Source organism: Piliocolobus tephrosceles, chromosome 1 (genome assembly GCF_002776525.5).
Source record: "Piliocolobus tephrosceles isolate RC106 chromosome 1, ASM277652v3, whole genome shotgun sequence".
In the NCBI taxonomy this organism is placed as follows: domain Eukaryota; kingdom Metazoa; phylum Chordata; class Mammalia; order Primates; family Cercopithecidae; genus Piliocolobus; species Piliocolobus tephrosceles.
The window spans coordinates 82,213,432-82,236,265 of record NC_045434.1 but is presented as its reverse complement, the minus strand read 5'-3'; the positions used below and the strand labels follow the sequence as shown (position 1 = coordinate 82,236,265).

General features: G+C 38.6%; 1 protein-coding gene across 1 annotated transcript in view; it reads right to left on the bottom strand.

The window, feature by feature from the left end:
* DNAH14 (dynein axonemal heavy chain 14) overlaps positions 1-22,834 on the bottom strand; it is a 628,991-nt gene that overhangs the window by 83,786 nt on the left and 522,371 nt on the right. Inside the window, exons 47-53 of the mRNA XM_031935270.1 lie at positions 22,300-22,481; positions 19,814-19,922; positions 18,978-19,103; positions 8,467-8,561; positions 5,250-5,409; positions 3,690-3,821; positions 3,206-3,301 (exon numbers count right to left, since the gene is read on the bottom strand). Coding sequence (XP_031791130.1) covers positions 3,206-3,301; positions 3,690-3,821; positions 5,250-5,409; positions 8,467-8,561; positions 18,978-19,103; positions 19,814-19,922; positions 22,300-22,481 — 900 coding nt within the window. The remainder of the gene's footprint in view (positions 1-3,205; positions 3,302-3,689; positions 3,822-5,249; positions 5,410-8,466; positions 8,562-18,977; positions 19,104-19,813; positions 19,923-22,299; positions 22,482-22,834) is intronic.

Below are 22,834 nucleotides of genomic sequence, written 5' to 3'. Positions count from 1 at the left end.
GTTCTGATGGAGGTTCCCTTACGTGTAACATGATGCTCTTGCTGTTTTTGGAATTTTCTCTTTGTCTTTGACTTTTGACAGTTTGACTATAATGTATCTCAGAGAGAAACTGTTTGGGCTAAATCTCTTTGGGGATTTATGAGCTTCCTGATCTGAATGTCTATATTTCTCTGAAGACTTGGGAAGTTTTCAGAAATTATTTTATTAAATAGGTTTCGATGCTGTTTCTCATCTCTTTTCTTGGAACTCCCAAAATCTGAATATTTTTTCACTTGATAGTGTCCCATATGTGAGGAAGGCTTTTTTCGTTCTTTTAAATTATTTCTTCTTTCTCTTTTTTATCTGACTGGGTCATTTAAAAAGACCTGTCTTGAAGTCTAGAAATTCTTTCTTCTTTCTCTCTCTTTTTGTTTCCCCTAGAGATTTGTTCATTTTGATGATTTTTTCAAAGAACCAACTTTTGGTGTCATTGATTTTCGCTATTTTTTTGCTATTCTCTATTTTGTTTATCTCTACTCTATTACCTTTTTTCTTCTGCTAGCTTTGGTTTTGGTTCATTCTTCTTTGTTTAGTTCCTTCCGGTGTGAAGTTAGGTTACTGATTTTATATTTTTCTTTTTAAACGCAGGCATTTACAACTATAAATTTCTCTCTGAGCATTTCTTTTGCTGTATCCCATTTGTTTTGGTTGTTGCATTTGATTTGTCTCCAAGTATTTTCTAATTTCCCTTGTGATTTCTTCTGTGAGTCACTGGTTGTTTAAAAATGAATTAGTCAACTACTTGTAAATTTTCCATTTTTCCTCTGTTACTAATTTCAACCTTCATGTTATTATTGCCAGACAAGGTGCTTTTGTGGCATATGTCTTTTAAAATCTATTGAGACTTATTTTGTGACCTAACATATGGTCTACCCTGGAGAATATCTCAGGTGCAATTGAGAAGAATGTGTATTCTGTTGTTAGGTGAAGTATTCTGAATATGTCTGTTAGGTCTAGTTGGTTTACTGAGTTGTTCAGGTTCTCTATTTCCTTGTCTTCATTCTGGTTGTTCTATCTATGATTTCTTTTATAATCCATGCTTTTTGGATTGTTCAAACTTTCAAGTTTTTTTTTTTTTTTTTTTTTTTTTTTTTTTTTTTTTTTTTTTTTTTTAATGGACTCTCAGTGACTAAAAATGTTCCAGAAAACAGGGCATATCATTCAGGTTTTTAAATCTATTTACATAGAGTTTCTAGTAATTGTTGCAAAAAAGGAGCAAATACTTTCATTAAACTTAAAATTATTTCTTCTTGAATGCTCTTTTTTCCAAATTGTATAATGTTTAAATATATTATTCTTAAAGTTTTGAAGAAAAATTTTTTTCCTTTCTTGGGTTTCTTCCACTCTGAGATAGAAATAGGGCTGATATTCAGTGGTATAAACTACACAGGCACCAACAACTGCGAAAATGTTGACGTATTTCTGTAGTGATTGCTAACGGGTCCTGCTCCATATCCCAGGGAGCACCTCTATGGCCACACATTGCCTACCCTGGCCCCATACCTTCTCTTCAAACTCAGCTGTAGGCTCCAAGACTCTGCTTCTACCCTCACGACAAATGTCCATTTTGATCAGTTGGTGCCTATGCCACACTGGTTGTTAAATATTTTGGATATCACTTCTGGATATAAATATTTTAAAATGTAGCAGTTTAAAAGGCCAATAAGTGCATGGGCTTTAGAGTTAGAGAGACCTAGACACCATTACTTATTATCTTAAAATCTTGAACAAATTTACTAAATCTAAATTTACTAAAACTAAATTTAGTTTTATCATTTATAAACATCTACTTTGAAATGTTGTTGTGAGGATTAAATGAGGATTAAATGAGCACAGTGCTTGGAACACAGTAAGTGCTAAATAAACATTAACTATTATCAGCACCTATCAAAACAAAACTCTATAGACTATAAGCTACAATAAAATATTAGCAAGAAATGATATATCTATATAAAGTAAATTCAGTTCAAATTTGTTTATTTCCTTCAAAAATATCCAATCCTTTTTAATATATCTCAGTTTGCCCAAAATGCCTGTGGGGCCAAGCAGGGAGCAGAAATGCTTGAAGTGAGTGGGGGCTGCCTACAGCCAAGTGGGAATGCTAGCCCAGAGTTGCCAGCTATCTGAGTTTTCAGGAAAAGACAGAAAATCAGATATTAAGTAAAATCCCCAGATTTCAAAATGTGGATTATATCAAAATGAGGTGAGGGGTGGGAAGACTGTAATAGGTTAAAAGATGTCAATGGACTGAATTTGCCTGTTTGCCATCTCTGAAATGTATTACTTTGCCTACTCTCAAAATGTATGTGAGCTAAATAGGTAACAGGGATAGCAATTCTAGTTCCAGTTCTCATAATGATAATGATACTGTATTTTAATTTAAAATCAAGACATTTAAGGAATAATCATGCCTTTACAAAGCAACAGGGTAATGATATAAACAGGTTGAGCACAGTTGGATTTTTTTTTTTTTTTGAGATGGAATTTTGTTCTTGTTGCCCAGGCTGGGGTGTAATGGTGCAATCTTGGCTCACTGGAACCTCCTTCTCCCGGGTTCAAGAGATTCTCCTGCCTCAGCCTCCGAAGTAGCTGGGATTACAGGCGCCTGCCACCACGCCTGGCTAATTTTTGTATTTTTAGTAGAGATGGGGTTTCACCATATTGGCCAGGCTGGTCTCGAACTCCTGACCTCAGGTAATCCACCTGCCTCAGCTTCCCAAAGTGCTTCCCAAGCGCCCAAAGCGCCTTCTCAGCTTCCCAAAGCGCCCATGAGCCACGGCGCCCGGCAAAGTACAGTTTTTTAAAGAACACAGATTGAAAAAAAAAAAAAAAAAAACCACAGATTGATACCGTTTAAGGCTTTGGTAAACTGAAGTTGTAGAGATCTCCTGAGAGAAATTTGGTGAAATAGTAAATTAAAATATTATAAAGACAATAATAATGAACTCTATAGAGTGTTTTATTATGTGGTAGTCACTAAAAGTTTTATATATATTATTAATACTATTACCAATAATATTATTTACTTAATCCTCACAATTAATCTTTTCACTACCTATATTATTATTTCCATTTTATCTGAAACTGATAAGCTCTCCTGAGATAATTACATTGTCCTGGTGTTTTGTCTTATTTTGAGAACTGAACAAGTAAAAGTATTTCTTACCAGCTGTAAACCTCTTTGTTTCTCAGCCAGTCTTTGTCGCGCAATTTTAAGGACGTTTTGAGCTTCAGCTAGTTGGATTTGTTTAGGGCCCACAACCTTAAAGAGAATGTCAGAACATTTAAGTGTCAAAAAAAAGTCAGCTGTACCGTTAAAAATGTCATTTATATTTGAAAGACATTTACAGATGTCAATTGTTACAATTAAACTTTCCTAGAACTATGTGTATATGTGGGGTACAAAATAGCCTATTATGGTGAAACAATAAAATGAAATAAACAAATACTAGCATAGTTGTCAATAAATAACAAATTTAACGGGAGCACTTAACATCTGTGTGAGTTAGAATAATATATTTGATTAAAGTATTTCTCCTTAGGTATCCTTTCCACTCAAGTTCACTTGAGTATTGTTAAATAAAAATTATTTCTGGGACATTGACATGTCACTTTCAAATCATGACAGATGTTTAGGAGGAAAAGCATACCTTCTGTACTTCATGGTAGTTATTCAAAGCTATAACCCACTGGCACAGGGAGCAACAAGCAACAGAAACCAGCGCAATCTTGCTTGGGTTGAAATCAGGTAAGGTTAAAATTTTTTTTAGCTTCATGAAAACCTAGAGAGTACACAGTTAATGTATTACATTAGAAAGAAATATTATTCACCTGAAGTTTTCCCCAGTCTCCACTAGATTGAAATTTTATTTCATATTAAAATATTCAGGCAGGGCACGGTGGCTCATGCCTGTAAACTGAGCACTTTGGGAGGCCAAGGTGGGTGGGTCACCAGAGGTCAGGAGTTTGAGACCAGTCTGGCCAACATGGAGAAACCCTGTCTCTACTAAAAATACAAAAATTAGCTGGGCATGATGGCACACGCCTGTAATCCTAGCTACTGGGGAACCTGAGGCATGAGAATCACTTGAACCTGGGAGGCAGAGGTTGCAGTGAGCCAAGATCACACCGCTGTACTCCAGCGAGTGCACAGAGTGAGACTCTGTCTTAAAAAAAAAAAAAAAAAAAAAAAAAACTTATCTTTAATAGTAGAATCAAAGGCACCCTGGGTACGAAAATGACCCTAGTGGCTGGGCAAGGTGGCTTCGCCTGTAATCCCAGCACTTTGGGAGGCCAAGGGGAGCAGATCACAAGCTCAGGAGTTCAAGACCAGCCTGGCCAACGTGGTGAAACCCTGTCTCCACTAAAAATACAAAATTAGCTGGGCATAGTGGTGGGCACCTGTAGTCCCAGCTACTCAGGAGGCTAAGGCAGGAGAATTGCTTGAACCCCGGGGGGTGGAGGCTGCAGTGCACTGAGATCTCCAGCCTGGGCAACAGAGCGAAACTCTGTCTCAAAACAAAAAACAAACAAAAAACAAAAAACAAACAAAAAACAAAAAACAAAACAAAACAACAACAAAACCTAGTACCAGGAGAGAAAAAGTCTTTGTTATAAACATCCTGCTATTGCTACTGTTGTTGCAGTAGCTTTGCTATACTTTTTAAAAAGAAACTTTTAAAACAAAAACAAAACAGATTAATTTTCTCCAGCTTTAGGAATTTGATGTCTAAAAATTCTGGTCTCCTTGTGCACTTCAGGTGTGAGGTGACTAGGAATACCATCCTCTTCCTTCTGTCCCCCAGGCGGCATATTGGCAAGGCACAGTCCCTATTCAAAGGTCTGTCTGGTCAGTAATGGTGATGTGACCTGGGGCACACTGGGGCTCTCTGAGGATGTTCTCTACCTTAGCTGTGTCACATACCCACAGGTCCACCTCTATTTCTAAATGGTATCACACACAGTTTGGAGTTAGATATACAGTATTTCTCATCTACTTTTGGGAGCCATAATCAGAATGAAATTTTTCTCAGACTGGGATTTCTTTTCCATATCCAACTAGGCATCTCCTCTCTTGCCTGGAAGAATAGAGCTATTTTTCTAGAGAATAGTTTCTCCATCTAAGAGTAGAACAATTTAGATGGCAGGTGGTCTGTTTGATCTTACACACTGTAAATATGAGATGCATCAATTACAGATCAACTTTTTACCTTATCAGGTATGCTGTCCTTGTCAAGGTTAATCAATTTTTTCAGGAAACCAGTTTCTGAAAGAAGTAACTTTGCCGTTGCCCAGTTAGGTTTCTTTTGCAGAAGTATACACACTGCATTCATGACAGTCAGTACGAGGAAGGGAGGCCGTGTGTATACTCTGTAATAGATGATGAAAATCTCATCAACTTCACAATTAAAAATGAAATGCACCCTGTAAATATCTCAGAAGACAATATACACAGATTTTTTAACACATATTTGGATAAGGAAAACTATTTGTCAACATATAGCTATTTAATTATTTAGGTATTTTTTAAAGATTGGGTATCTTAAATATAAGGATATCATAGTTTTAGGAAGATGAAATGCATAAAACTTAAATAAGTACTACCTCTGAGTTAGAGGCTAGTTTTATTATAAAATGTCTTGGGCTGGGCATGGTGGCTCATGCCTGTAATCCCTGCACTTTGGGAGGCCGAGGTGGGCAGATCACTTGAGGTCAGGAGTTTGAGACCAGCCTGGCCAACTTGGCGAAAACCTGTCTCTACAAAAATAAAAAAATTAGCTGGCTATGGTGGCGGGTGCCTACAGTCCCAGCTACTTGGTGACTGAAGCAGGAGAATTGCTGGAACCCAGGAGGCGGAGGCTGGAGTAAGCCAAGATCACGCCACTGTTCTCCAGCCTGGGCAAAAAGCTAGACACACCGTCTCAAAAAAAAAAAAAAAAAAAAAAAAAGAAGAAAAGTCTTCGGTGCAGAGTTATTTAAAAATAGAAACCCGTCTCTTATTTCAGTCCAGGGTTGATTTACTGATGACTACTTCACAGAGACACTGTACACGTGTATGCGCTCGGAGTCAGCCCTATTCTCGTGACTTAAGAAGTAGTGTAACAGCCAACTCCCCTTAAACACATGCTGTCGTTTCTTCTTCCTGATTTAAAATTCCCACCATAAAAATCACAGACAAAACAGTCAGGGGAGGAAGGGTGGATGCGAATTTGTCCTTTAAGTCATTAATAATGTATTTATTATTGGAACATTGGAAGCTGCCTCTTCACTATGTCTTAATCAGTTTACATGCCACCGGACTGTTAGGTAAGAAGTTGATGCTTTGGAAAGTCAGGGTCGGAATAACATTTATAAGAAGCAAGTTTCAAAGAGAAATCACAAGGGGGTGATGGTTGCTGTGCACCAGCATTTGGAACTTGGAACAAGGCAGGGTAGGTCCACACAGGGTAATGAGCCTCCCCAAGTGAAAATCGCACAGACTTCCCAAAGAAGGAAGGAAACCAAGCCAACTTTATATGCATGACATTATCCAAAGGGCTTACCAAGAAGGTCCCCTGCCTTGAATTTCACAACTAGAATTTTTTTTCAACTTTTATTTTAGTTTCAGGAGTACATGTGCAGGTTGGTTATACAGGTAAACTTGTGTCATGGGAGTTTGTTGTACAGGTTATTTCATCACCCTGGTACTAAGTACAGTATGCAATAGTTATATTTTCTGACTGTCTCCCTCCTTCCATCCTCCAGCCTTAGGTAGGTCCCAGTGTCTGTACAACTAGAAATTCTAACCTATGTGTTCGTTTGATTTAATGTTTAGTCTCTTTAATAGTCTAATTTTAAAATGAAGATCATTTTCAAATGGATTGAATAACTCAGTCATTAGCACCTTATTCTGAAATAATTTTTCAGGTTGCTTTTCTGAGATTATCAGCTTGGCCTTTTTGAAATAATGAGAAAGATAACCAAGGAACTAGGAAAAGAGAAAAGGTCCACAAAGGAGAAGTGAGCGCTCCAATAAGGAACCTTTCCTCAATTTTACCCAGGTTTGACTCTATTTAAAACAAATACAATGTGAATATAATACTAGGATAAAATGTATTACCTAGGAAATTTAATTTAAATTAAAGGGGAAACAGGCTTAAATTGACTGTAGTTCAATCTTTGTGCCACTTTCCAGGAATAAATATTTGATTCAAAGTGAGACCTGTCTACTGGAAATTTGCTTTGAAATTCTTTATTACTTTACAGAAGTAGTCTGTCTTGGATCTTTCCTGATTTTCTCCAACCTGCATTTTCTACTGTCTACTTCCTGCTTCTAGTGGTTCATGTTGCAAAGTGGCAAAGGATGAAACTATCATGGGGCAATCATTGGCATTTTGATGATAGAAATAGCAGCTTGGAAAGAGAATGGACTAAGCTGTGCATCTGCTGGATGCCTCTGCTGCATGTCCAAGAATAGCAATGGAGATCAGGTTATAAGGCATCCTCATTTGTGTGGCATTTTGGAGTGAGCAAAGTAAAATACACATTAGCAATATAACAACGGAGGATCTTTAAAAACAAACAACAAACAAACAAGACATACTCAAGGAGTTCAAAGACAAGGCTGGTTTTCTTAGCTTTTGTAGTACTACTAGGGCAGGGAAAAGGGCATACTTGATCAGAGGAAACTTCTTATCATGAAAGTAACCTTTATTGAGCAGTTGCCTTATTCCAGCCTCTGTTACAAGTACTTTACCTGTATTAACTCATTCAGTCCTTTCAACATCTGCAATCACTGTTGCACAAAAGGAAAGCTCAGACACAGAGAGCTTATACAGCTAGAAAGTGGCAGTGCCAGGATTCCAAGCCAGGAAGCTTGGTATCAGAGCCCATGTGCTTAACCACTATGACAAACTGGCCCTCAGAAACTAGGCTAAAGGAAATTTGAACTGATCACTCTCTATGGAATATCTGCTAGAAAAAAAAGCTAAGAGAATAGAACCTTCTGGAACAAAGTCATGAGGTACATGAGGGGCTGTGCTGGGGAAGAACTGGCCCCTGTTACTTCTCTAATGTCATCTCCTGATACTCCCTCTTGCTCACTGTATATTGCATTTTGTCAATTTTAAGATGCACATTTTTACATCAAAGAGATTGAGATTCAGTTTATAACAAACAGCACGTCATAGTTTAACTGGCAGCATTTTTTCTTAAGGATACAAAAAGTACTGATAAGACTTAAAATTGAAGGCATCATAAAATTGATAAGATACGGTATATACCATACAGAATGAACACTTAACCAAGATGGGTAAAACATCTTAAACCAAGATTAAAAAATGGAATATAGGCTTAGTATATAAGCTAAAAATGGAATATAGGCTTAGTAAACATGAATTTGTTTTTTTTCTGAGCTGTTCCAATTCAAAAGAAACTTAGGAGAGTTACCTTAATTCAGCGACATCAGCTTTATCCAGGGCATTCAGAGCCACAATTGCCTTGTCTAAGGCTGGCAGCACACTTTTTAGTTCATTGGCAGTTTTCTGCAATAAAAATATAGGTCCCCAAATATATATGAATCAATATAGTTGCATATTTAAAATTTTTGTATGCTGAACTTGGAAAATATAATTTGATATTTTTACAATGCCCATAAGTTATGCATCTTGTATGACTTAGATATGCGCACACATGCTTGTACTGTTGGAAAGGTGTATCATAGTCCTAAAAGGTGTATGATTCAGTCCTTGATGAGAAGGTATACATGGGAAGCAAAAACACTGAATGATTCCTGTCTTACCTCTTAGACTCAGTGTAGAATTAACAATACCGTTTTGAGGAATGGTCCGGTTAAGAGTAGAATTAGTGTGAAGCTACGAAGCTTAAACTTCAGCCTCTCACTTGCACACACTCCTTCCAAGGCTGTGCAAGCTGCCCTGCTATTATGTTTGCAGGGTCGTATGTTTTCATTTTGCAGAAGTAAAACATTTGAACTGCAATCAATTAGGAATGATTTCTCTTTGCATTTTGCCTCACTCTTTGTCAAGTTTCCTGTCACATCATGTACTGTAGTGACTGTGGACATTTTGGGATCTGGCTAAAAAGTTGAGTTGGGAATTATATTTATACTGCGCACAGTTACTTCCCTATATAATAAAGCTACGTAAGCTGTCTGAAATAGAAATGACTTCCAGTAATACTTCTGTTTTCTGCTGGTCTAACTTTCCCAGTGGGGTGACATTAAGTCCAGAGGTCATATTGTAATAGAAACTTGTCCTATAGGGTCTGGCGCCAGAAGTAACCCACAGGTTAGTATAGGAGAGACGAGATTTACAATGTATGGGTCTAGAAGCTACTCTATGGAAATATTTCCACTTATTAGATGTATAAAATTGTAAGTGGAGGGTTAGATTTGCACTGACACCTTTGCAAAATGAAGCTTCATTTTGAGTATACTTGATAAGCAGTATATACTATTCTAAATCTGCTGTACTTTTTTCGCCCCTTTTTAGTGGGAATTGTATAAAATCAAATTCATCAGAATTCCTGGGTTTTGAAGAAATACTTACTGCATTTGGCAAGATGTTTTGGAGTGTTTCAATGAAGTAAGTGAGAAATTACAGATTTCTTATACAGATATGTGAGAGGTGCCTTATTTTAGAATTACAAAATTTTATTTACATGTATATAATTAAGATAAATACGTGTGAAATATGAAATAAAGGTGAGTGCTAAAATCAGTAGAGGTTATTCTGATATTGAGGAGCAAATCATAATGAAAAATTTCAGGTCATACCAAAAATTTATTAAAATGAAAAAATAAATTTAGAACGTAAGTAATGAAGTGGCTCTTGTTTTGTCAAATTATCCAAGTAATGAAGAAGAATGAATCATATGATCACATTGGAAGAATTTAAAGTTCTTGCTGCGTTTTCAAGAAATATTGACATTAATGATATTTATTGACATAAATATCAGAAAACACTGCTATAATGGGAACATTGATGGAAAACTGGTTAATGAATGTCATTGATTCAAACAGTATTTGAAATTAATCACTGCACAAGAACTCTTGAAAAGCCATTGCTGCTTATATCAAATGCAATAGCAGTCCTATAAATATTTGTGTCATTGTCAATAATAACTTATAAAGTTGGAAGAAACTTCTAAACTATCAAAAATGAAAAATACATTTGATCAATTATGCTAAAGATTTTTTAGGAAATGATATTACAAAATCACTATAATATGAAGAAATGATCACAGAGTATGTGGTGAGAAAATGTACAAAAAAGTATTATAGGATTGTGGCATGATTGGGCCAAGATGGCCAAATAGGAACAGCTCCGGTCTGCAGCTCCCAGTGAGACCAACGCAGAAGGTAGGTGATTTCTGCATTTCCAACTGAGGTACCTGGTTCATCTCATTGGGACTGGTCAGACAGTGGGTGCAGCCCACGGAGGGAGAACTGAAGCAGGATGGGGCATCACCTCACCCGGGAAGCACAAGGGGTCAGGGAACTCCCTCCCATAGCCAAGGGAAGCCATGAGGGACTGTGCCATGAAGGACAGTGCATTCTGGCCCAGATACTATACTTTTCCCAGTCTTCACAACCCACAGACCAGGAGATTCCTTTGGGTGCCTACACCACAAGGGCCCTGGTTTCAAGCACAAAACTGGGCGGCTGTTTGGGCAGACACCAAGCTAGCTGCAGGAGTTTTTTTTTCATACCCCAGTGGTGCCTGGAATGCCAGCAAGATGGAACCATTCACTCCCCTGGAAAAGGAACTGAAGCCAGAAATCCAAGTGGTCCTGCTCAGTGGATCCCACTCCAATGGAGCCCAGCAAGCTAAGATCCACTCACTTGAAATTCTTGCTGCCAGCACAGCAGTCTGAAGATGAGCTGGGACTCAAGCTTGGTGGGGGAAGGGGCATCCACCATTACTGAGGCTTGAGTAGGCAGTTTTCCCCTCACAGTGTAAACAAAGCCACCCCAAATTTTGGATTGGGCAGAGCCAACCTCAGTGCTGCAAAGCCGCTATAGCCAGACTCTCTCTCCAGATACCTCCTGTCTGGGCAGGACATCTCTGAAAGAAAGGCAGCAGCCCCATCAGGGGCTTATAGATAAAACTTCCATCTCCCTGGGACAGAGCACTTGAAGGAAGGGGTGGCTGTGGCCATGGCTTCAGCAGACTTGAATGCTCCTGCCTACCAGCTCTGAAGAGAGCAGTGGATCTCCCAGCACAGCATTCGAGCTCTGCTAAGAGACAGACTGCCTCAAGTGGATCCCTGACCTGCATGCCTCCTGATGGGGAGACACTTCCCAGCAGGGGTCGACAGACAGGAGAGCTCCAGCTGTCATCTGGTGGGTGCCCCTCTGGGATGAAGCTTCCAGAGGAAGGAGCATGCAGCAATCTTTGCTGTTCTGCAGCCTCCATTGGGGATACCCAGGCAAACAGGGTCTGGAGTGGACCCCTAGCAAATTCTAGCAGATCTGCAGAAGAGGGGCCTGACTGTTAAAAGAAAAACCAACAAACAGAAAGCAATAGCATCAACATCAACAAAAAGGACAACCACACAAAAACTCCATCTGAAGGTCACCAAGAACAAAGACCATAGGTAGATAAATCCATAAAGATGAGGAAAAACCAGCACAAAAATGCTGAAAATTCCAAAACCAGAATGCCTCTTCTCTTCTGAAGGATCACAACTCCTTGCCAGCAAGGGAACAAAACTGGATGGAGAATGAGTTTGACAAATTGACAAAAGTGGGCTTCTGAAGGTGGGTAATAACAAACTCCTCTGAGCTAAAGGAGCATGTTCTAACCCAATGCAAGGAAGCTAAGAACCTTGATAAAAGATTAGAGTAATTGCTAACTAAAATAACTAGTTTAGAGAAGAACATAAATGACCTGATGGAGCTGAAAAACACAGCATGAGAACTTCATGAAGCATACCCAAGTATCGATAGCTGCATCAATCAAGTGGAAGAAAGGCTATCAGATATTGAAAATCAGCTTAAAGAAACAAAGCATGAAGGCAAGATAAGAGAAAAAAGAATGAAAAAGAATGAACAAAGCCTCCAAGAAATATGAGACTATGTGAAAAGACTAAACCAACATTTGATTGGCGTACTTGAAAGTGATGGAGAGAATGGAACCAAGCTGGAAAACACACTTCAGGATATCATCCAGGAGACCTCACCCAACCTAGCAAGACAGGCCAACATTCAAATTCAGGAAATACAGAGAAAACCATAAAGATACTACTCAAGAAGAGCAACCCCAAGACACATAATCCTCAGATTCACCAAGGTTGAAATGAAGGAAAATATGTTAAAGGCAGCCAGAGAGAAAGGTCGGGTTACCCACAAAGGGAAGCCCATCAGACTAACAGTGGATCTCTCTGCAGAAACCCTACAAACTAGAAGAGAGTAGGGCCAATATTCAACCTTCTTAAAGAAAAGAATTTTCAAGCAAGAATTTCATATCCAGCCTAACTAATCTTCATAACTGAAGGAGAAACAAAATCCTTTACAGACAAGCAAATGCTGAGGGATTCTGTCACCATCCAGGCCTACCTTATAAGAGCTCCTGAAGGAAGCACTAAATATGGAAAGGAAAAACTGGTACCAGCCACTGCAAAAACATACCAAAATGTAAAGATCATCAACATTATGAAAAACCTGCATCAACTTATGGGCAAAATAACCAGCTAGCATCATAATGACAGGATCAAATTCACACATAACTATATTAACCTTAAATGTAAATGGGCTAAATGCCCCAATTAAAAGACACAGACTGGCAAATTAGATAAAGAGTCAAGATCCATCAGTGTGCTGTATTCAGGAGATCCATCTCATGTGCGAAGACACACACAGGGTCAAAATAAAGGGCCAGAGGAAGATTTATCAAGCAAATGGAAAGCAAAAAAGCAGGGATTGCAATCCTAGTCTCTGATAAAACAGACTTTAAACCAACAAAGATCAAAAGAAAGAAGAGCATTACATAATGGCAAAGGAATCAATGCAACAAGAAGAGTTAACTATCCTAAATACATATGCACCCAATACAGGAGCAGCCAAATTCATAAAGCAAGTTCTTAGAGATCTACAAAGAGACTTAGACTCCCACACAATAATAGTGGAAGATTTTAACATCCCACTGTGAATATTAGACCGATCAATGGGACAGAAAATTAACAAGAATATTCAGGACTTGAACTCAGCTCAGGACCAAGCAGACCTAATAGACATCTACAGAACTCTCCACCTCAAATCAACAGAAAATACATTCTTCTCAGCAACACATAGCACTTATTCTAAAATTGATCACATAATTAGAAGTAAAACAGTCCTCAGCAAATGCAAAAGAATGGAAATCATAACAAACCGTCTCTCAGACCACAGTGCCATCAAATTAGAACTCAAGATTAAGAAACTCACTCAAAACCACACAACTACATGGAAACTGAACAATCTGCTCCTTAATCACTACTGAGTAAATAATGAAATTAAGGCAGAAATAAATAAGTTATTTGAAACCAATGAGAACAAAGACACAACGTACCAGAATCTCTGGGACACAGTTATAGCAGTGTTTAGAGGGAAATTTACGGCACTGAATGCCCACAGGAGAAAGCGAGAAAGATCTAAAATTGACACCCTGACATCACAATTAAAAGAACTAGAGAAGCAAGAGCAAACACATTCAAAAGCTAGCAGAAGGCAAGAAATAACAAAGATCAGAGCAGAACTGAAGGATATAGAGACAGGAAAAACCCTTCAAAACATCTATGAATCCATGAGCTGGGTTTTTGAAAAGATTAACAAAATAGACCACTAGCCAGACTAATAAAGAAGAAAAGACAGAAGAATCAAAGAGACACAATAAAAAATGATAAAGGGGAGATCACCATTCATCCCACGGAAATACAAACTACCATCAGAGAATACTATAAACACCTCTACGCAAATAAACTAGAAAATCTAGAAGAAATGAATAAATTCCTGGAAACATACACCTTCCCAAGACTAAACCAGGAAGAAGTTGAATCCCTGAATAGACCAGTAGCAAGTTCTGAAATTGAGGGAGTAATTAATAGCTTACCAACCAAAAAAATAGCCCAGGACCAGACAGATTAATAGCCGAATTCTACAGAGGTACAAAGAGGAGCTGGTACCATTCCTTCTGAAACTACTCCAAACAATAGAAAAAGAGGGATTCCTCCCTAACTCATTTTATGAGGCCAGCATCAACCTGATACCAAAACCTGGCAAAGACACCACAAAAACAAACAAACAAACAAACAAACAAACAAAAAACTCAGGCCAATATCCCTGATGAACATTGATGTGAAAATCCTCAAAAAAATACTGGCAAACCAAATCCAGCAGCACATTAAAAAGCTTATCCACCATGATCAAGTCGGCTTCATCCCTGGACGCAAGGTTGGTTGAACACATGCAAATCAATAAACGTAATCCATCACATTAACAGAACCAATAACAAAAACCATATGATTATCTCATTATAGGCGCAAAAGGCCTTTGATAAAATTCGACACCGCTTCATGTTAAAAATACTCAATAAACTAGGTATTGATGGAACATATCTCAAAATAATAAGAGATATTTATGACAAACCTACAGCCAATATCATACTGAATGGGCAAAAGCTGGAAGCATTCCCTTTGAAAACCAGCACAAGGCCGGGCGCGGTGGCTCAAGCCTGTAATCCCAGCACTTTGGGAGGCCAAGACGGGTGGATCACGAGGTCAGGAGATCGAGACCATCCTGGCTAACATGGTGAAACCCCGTCTCTACTAAAAATACAAAAAAACTAGCCGGCGAGGTGGTAGGCGCCTGTAGTCCCGGCTACTCAGGAGGCTGAGGCAGGAGAATTGCGTAAACCCGGGAGGCGGAGCTTGCAGTGAGCTGAGATCCGGCCACTGCACTCCAGCCTGGGCGACAGAGCGAGACTCCGTCTCAAAAAAAAAAAAAAAAAAAAAAAAAAAAAGAAAACCAGCACAAGACAAGGATGCCCTCACTCACCATTCCTATTCGATATAATATTGGAAGTTCTGCCCAGTGCAATCAGGAGAGAGAAATAAATAAAAGGTATTCAAATAGGAAGAGAGGAAGTCAAATTGTATGTTTGCAGATGACATTTAGAATACCCTGTTGTCTCAGGCCCAAAACTCCTTAAGCTGATAAGCAATTTCAGCAAAGTCTCAGGATACAAAATTGATGTGCAAAAATCACAAGCATTCATATATACCAATAATAGACAAACAGAGAGCCAAATCATGAGCAAATTCCCATTCACAATTGCTACAAAGAGAATAAAATACCTAGGAATCCAACTTACAAGGGATGTGAAGGACCTCTTCAAGGAGAACTACTAACCACAGCTCAAGGAAATAAGAGAGGACACAAACAAATGGAAAAACATTCCATGCTCATGGATAGGAAGAATCACTGTCATGAAAATGGCCATACTGCTCAAAGTAATTTATAGATTCAATGCTATTCCCATCAAATTACCATTGACTTTTTTTTTTCACAGAATTAGAAAAAACTACTTTAAATTTCATATGGAACCAAAAAGAGCCTGTATATACAAGACAATCCTAAGCAAAAAGAACAAAACTGGAGGCATCATGCTACCTGACTCCAAAGTATACTACAAGGCTGCAGTAACCAAAACAGCATGGTACTGGTACCAAAACAGATATATAGACCAATGGAACAGAACAGAGGCCTCAGAAATAACCCTACACGTCTACAACTATCTGATCTTTGACAAACTGGACAAAACCAGCAATGGGGAAAGGTTTCTCTATTTAATAGTGTTGGGAAAATTGACTAGCTATATGCAGAAAACTGAAAGTGGATCCCTTCCTTACACTTTATACAAAAATTAACTCAAGATGGATTAAAGATTTAAATATGAGACCCAAAACCATAAAAACCCTAGAAGAAAACCTATGCAATACCATTCAGGACTTAGGCGTGGGCAAAGACTTCATGACTAAAACACCAAAGGCGGTTGTAACAAAAGCCAAAATTGACAAATGGGATCCAATTAAAGAGCTTCTGCACAGCAAAAGAAACAATCATCAGAGTGAACAGGCAACCTACAGAATGGGGAAAATTTTTGCAATCTATCCATTTGACAAAGAGCTAATATCCAGAATCTGGAAGGAACTTAAAGAAATTTACAAGAATAAAACAAACGACCTCATCAAAAAGTGGGCAAAGGATATGAACAGACACTTTTCAAAAGAAGACATTTATGTGGTCAACAAACATATGAAAAAAAAGCTCATCATCATTAGTCATTAGAGAAATGCAAATCAAAACCACAACGAGATACCATCTCATGCCAGTTAGAATGGTGATTATTAATAAGTCAGGAAATAATAGATGCTGGAGAGGATGTGGAGAAATAGGAACACTTTTACACTGTTGGTGGGAATGTAAATTAGTTCAACCATTGTGGAAGACAGTGTGGCAATTTCTCAAAGATCTAGAACCAGAAATACCATTTGACTCAGCAATCCCATTACTGGGTATATACAGAGAGGATTATAAATCATTCTACTATAAAGACACATGCACACGTATGTTTATTGCGGGAGTATTCACAATAGCGAAGACCAACCCAAATGCCCATCAGTGATAGACTGGATAAAGAAAATGTGGCACATATACACCATGGAATACCATGCAGCCATAAAAAGGATGAGTTCATGTCCTTTGCAGGGACATGCATAAAGCTGGAAACCATCACTCTCTGCAAACTAACACAAGAACAGAAAACCAAACACCACATATTCTTACTCAAAAGTGGGAGCTGAACAATGAGAACATAGGGGCACAGGGAGGAGACATCACACACTGGGGCCTGTTGGGGGGTGAGGGGCGAGGGGAGGGATAGCATTAGAAAAAAATGCCTAATGTGGATGACATGTTAATGGGTGCAGCAAACCATGGCACGTATATACCTATGTAACAAACCTGCACATTCTGCAAATGTATCCCAGAACTTAAAGTATAATAAAAAATTTTAAAAAAGTATTATAGGAGTGTGTGAGGTAATTTTCTAGATTTTGTGATGTTTGTGATAATTGTCAGCTTTAAAAATTTTATATCTTGTTGTGATTTCTTTACTTATTCTAAGTACATATTTACTTTCATACCTAATTGTGTACTAGTAATTTTGTATTCTTTTTAAAAATATGGCCCCAGGCCCTAATGTATCTGACTTTGTGCCGAAGCCAGGGAGAAAAAAAGATTACCCTTTGTGGTATGGCAAAAAACAAAACAAAGCAAAGCAAAACAAAAACCAACAATGAACCCCGTGAATTTCTCTATACTAATTTTTATTTGGCATAAAATATTACATACTGAAATTAAGCCATACCCTTATTTATTTATTTATTTATTTATTTATTTATTTATTTATTTAGACAGAGTCTTGCTCTCACCAGGCTGGAGTGCAGTGGCATGATCGTGGCTCACTGCAATCTCTGCTTCCTAGGTTCAAGCGATTCTCCTGCCTCAGCCTCCCGAGTAGCTGGGATTACAGGCATGCACCACCACACTCAGCTAATTTTTGTATTTTTAGTAGAGATGGGGTTTCACCATGTTGGCCAGGATGGTCTTGATCTCCTGACCTCGTGATCTGCCTGCCTCGGCCTCCCAAAGTGCTGAGATTACAGGCATGAGCCACCCCGCTTGGCCCCGTACTCATATTTGATATATTGATCAACAGTGGCACCTTCAGGTGGTTGGCATCACAGAAGTTCTGGATCACTCAGTGAGAGAGGTGGCATCTTAATGGAAGAGGGGAAGCTCCCCATCTGAGAAGGCTCAGGAGTGGGGCCTCCCCTATTTGCTTAATACTCAGGACTTGGAAGCCTTGCAGCTTACTTGTATTCAAGTGAGGAATTTGCCTATTCTGTAATCTAGTTTGCCTGTTCTGTAACCTAGCTCCTAAAACATGGGCAGGTAGCTTAAAAAGATGTCTGAAAGAAACACTGGATTGAAGGCAATGCTAACAGTGGAAGTACAAGTGAACAACAAGCAAAAGGCATGTTGACACTTCTTTTATTCTTGATATAAATTTTTCTTCAACCATGTTACAAGGTAAAAAACAATGATGAGCTAATCAGGTATGACAAGAGACCAACAAGAAAATTTTGAAATGACCGAAAGGACTATTTGCAATCTGTATTTATATTCACTGTTATTCATAATAAACCTTGCCCTAGATATTTGTTGAGCTTTGGGCTATTAGCTAATGGTAGTAGCCCATGGATATAATTTATCTATAAATAATTTACACACATACTAGAGTATAGGCTCACATATGTATTTTAATTGGTGGAGGTGCTTGATTAAAAACCTTTGTACACGGAAGACAAGGTCTACTCTCGACTTGCTATGAGCAGGAACAGCTACTGATCAGACCAGAGTTGAGCATTCAGTGATTTGCTAAACCACACTGGCTCCTGCTGAGATCCCGACTGGAGTATATGGAGGAGAATGATCAATTTAAAAAGAGAGAATTATTCAGTCAGCAACAGAAGTGACACACGCCAAATACCCAGTCTCTTGAGCTGCCTTGTTTCTTGCAGATGTTACACTTGAAGGCCAAATATACTTTTGGTATGACTTGCGTGAGTTTCTGTTCATTGTAATCAGAAAAGCGTCCTAGGATTGTGGGTTTCTCAAGGACAGGGAACACGCATGTTTGGATTTCATATTTTCATTTAATGTTATCCTGTGTGTAGTAGGGACTCAGTAAATAGTTGTTGGAATTACAGTGAAAAGTAACCATAGTTGAGGCACTATATATTTAAGACCAGTCAGTCTGACTTTTGAACTTGAAGGTTAGGGAATACTTTTTCAAATCTCCAAATTATTTGTATTGACTATACTTTAATTTTACCTGAGCATAATCTTCCACAATTCTTACTTCTTCTGCCACAATTTCTTCATCCTGTTTAACAAGCATCTGAACTTTCTCAACTACTTGTGAATCTTTCCGTAGTTTTTCCATTAGAGTTTCTGTTTCCTAATGAAGCACATAATTGTTCTTAGAATGAATTTTAAGAGACGTGATCTCTTTTCTAAAAGAGTAATTCAAATATCTCATTTCACTATGGTAAAGTTTATTAAAATCAGCCTGAAATATCTTTAATAGATGCATAAAATGAGAGAGAGAACAAGAGACGAATAAAATGGAGAGAGCAAGAGCTCTCACCATTTGGCCAGCTCTCAGCTGCGCCCCCTCTTAGAAGCTCTGTCATCCATCATGCTTGATGGTAGCTCTCTGCCATTGGTGCTCTCTTCCATTGGTCTGCCATTGGGATATTGCCTAGGATGACTACAGTAAACATTTCATGCATTACACACAAAGAGTGAAAATGAATGATGGTTTTTAGAATAGTTGATAGACTGCAAGTTATCACAGCATATTTCAGATGGATTTAACTAACTGACTAGGGAATCTTTCTACATAAGCTTCTACAGTTAGCTATATACCTATTATACTTATTTATCAAAATGTAATAACGTTACTATTTTGCTGTTATTGCTTTTTTGTTCTCATTTTACAGATCAACTGAGACAAAAAAACAAGTTATTTCTTTCATATGTATACAACTATAGGGTAACAAAGCTGGAATTCTAGCCTATCTTTGTCAGGTATCAGAGCCTTTGCTTTCAAACAGTGTTCTATATTAGACTATAAAATCTTTAAAAGAGATTTCAAAGCAAACATACCTTTGTTTTTTGTTCTACTTGAGGGCCAAGAATCAAGAGCTCTTCTTGCATTTCTGTAACTAGTGTGGTTGCTTCCAGGATTGTGGATAGACCCATATGGAAGCGATCCCTGAAGAAGAAAAAGTATTAAGAAGGTGTAAGATATAACACAATTTGGCAAATACAATTTGATAATATATAAAAAGAATTACTCAAATTATGGCCAAATGGAGTTTATTCTAGAGATGCAAGACTGGCTCACTATTTGAAAGTCAATCAATATAATCCACTCTATTAACAAGCTATAAAAAAGAAAATTCCCTGCTGCATCAGCATCCATTGATGCAGAAAAAAACATTTGATAAAATTAACGATGACTAGGAAGAGAGGGGAAATTTCTCAACTTGATGAAGAACAGATGCTGTTAAAAATAAAATAGACTCAAAGGAAAAACTAATAATGAGAACTGGGCATCTGAGGCTCAGCTCCCAGTGGAGCACACTTAAGACAGGCAAATTGGGCTTTAAAGGTACTAATTCTCCGTAAGGGTAACTTTCATTTAAACAGAATATTTAATTGTAAGTTTTGGGGTGGGAAAGAGGACCAGATAGGCTGTAAGAGACCCAAACCATATAATTAACTCTTCTCGCTTTTTCTCCCCCAACATCTACCCCTGGGAAACTGGACTACTGAAATTTCCAAGTAGCAAAGAAGAGTTGAGCAGTGGGGGACTATAACCTGTCTTTTGCCACCGAGATATGCTTGCTGGATATAACCAGTTATGGATGTTGATAATAATGATTATGCATATAAGGTGATAGCTCTTAAGATTGTCCTTGCATGGCCCACGCATTAGGGGGTGGAAGATGTCCTAGGATAGTACAAGGTACGTATGGAAGAAACTGCTGAGTGATCTAGAGTTGTGTTGTGGGTAAGACATGAAGAGGACTGGAAAAGGGGTGAATGACTGTGATAGGGACTGGTCATACTGATTACACAGCTGTGAATGGAGAGCTACAACCCTGGGTGACAGGGAGGGGACACCTTAGATCCCAGGAGGTTAGGAGTGAGAGGAAGGTTCATTAAACTCTCTTGACTCTTGCCTGTAGGGCATCTGGCCAATTTTCTCAGACCGTTGACATTATCCTTAATTTAACTGCTGACCAACAAAAATCTTAATCAAAGGACTCTCAGAAACCTCTTAGGATCTGCTGATCCCAGGAGTGAACAACTTCTCCTTGAAACGGAACAAGATTAGCTTTCTGAGCACTGATGTGATTCTCTTTAGCCTCATTATTATATTCACAGATTACCTCAACTGCTCTAAAATGAACTGTTATTGGATCTATCATGCCCTACCTGACCTTGTTAACAAAAACTTAATAAAATTAGACCCCGACCCCACATTAGCAAAAAGCTGCTATTGAGGTTGCTACTTCTTTTGTAAATGTCAGGCCTTTACTTACCTGCGGCACACAAGTTAGTTCACAATCTCCAGCACGAGCGCTGATGAAAAATCGCATTGCACTGGACTTCGTGCTGGCCAGTTGAGACAGAGAATGTGCAATGGCCAATACCTCTTGATACACTTGGATTAATAACATTTTTAACTGGCTTAGCTCCAGACAGGGAGCTTGGCTGTGGTCTATCCTCCAAGTGGGAGTCACAGTCATGATCACTCTCATGCAGTGTTCCCTATGGCAAATGGAATGGATCTGGTCCAGGCCCCAATCAGAGTAATTAGTTAGGGTATCTGACGGAGTGGGCTATTTTAAAAACAGAATTATTAGCTAGATACATGAAAGGTTTAGGAGATGGACTTGGAGGGGAATAGTTCCACCATGGTGCCTCGGCAGCCTTTCATGTCTCCATATAGGTTATATAGACAAGGCTTGGTTGCAGCTGATCTAAGTGTTGGCAGGACACCCCTGATCTTTCTAGAACACTAAAATATGGGGCACTTGTGAGTAGATGCTACAAGGCCATTTCCTACTAATTTCCCCATCTTCCTGGAAGATTGTCATAAGACAGTTTTCCAATGTCTCCTGTATTCTAATTAGCAGTGAGGTCTGCTGCTTCATGTTTCTTCCCATGCTTCCTCAGGTACCACTGCTGGCTATAAAACTGCTTAGCAGGTGTTCCACTATCTGTGTTGTAGTCATCTGAAGCCTTTTATTTTGCTGTCATCCCATGAGACAAAGGACATGGGGAGTGGCACTGTTAGTTACTCTTGTTTTCATTGCCCATGTAAGAAATAAACTGTCAGAATCCAACAGGGGCTAATTGTTTATTTACTGGCCAAGTCTGTCAGCCTTGCCTTGACAGGGGCGGCCTTTGAAGGCACACAGGGGGAATATCAACCTTATCTCCTTTAAGATCTTCTGCAACTTCTGGCTTTTTGTCCCACCAAAAAGGCAGATTTGGCTCATCATTTTGCATTTGTGTCTCTTTTCACAAACAAAAACACCAATATAAAATATATTTCTGATTTGTTCTCAAAGTCTTACCTCTTTGTTTGCATCTCTTCCTCTCGTGCCCTCAAAATGTGTGCAAATGTTTCTATAAATTGCACGTAGCTACTGGGAGTGGTATAATAAAATCTTCCAGTTTCTTCAAAGTATTTTCTGTTCAAGTCTTTCATGCTTTTGTGGATTTGGACACAGGTTGGGGCAAGTTTTTCTTTCAAGTTCTGAAGAATAATAATTTTTAAGAATTAAGAGAAAGCAATCCAAATATACATAAAAAGAGAAAGTTGAACACTTGGAATTAATTAAAATAGCTTATTATTTCTGAGATCTGGAGATGTAGAGAGAGCTCCTGGATGAGCAGGACAAAGAAAATATGAGTTTTTTTTTTTGTTGTTGTTGAGACAGAGTCTCGCTTTGTCGCCCAGGCTGGAGTGCAGTGGCCGGATCTCAGCTCACTGCAACCTCTGCCTCCTGGGTTTATGCCATTCTCCTGCCTTAGCCTCCTGAGTAGCTGGGACTACAGGTGCCCACCACATGTCCCAGCTAGGTTTTTGTATTTTTTTTTTTTTTTTTT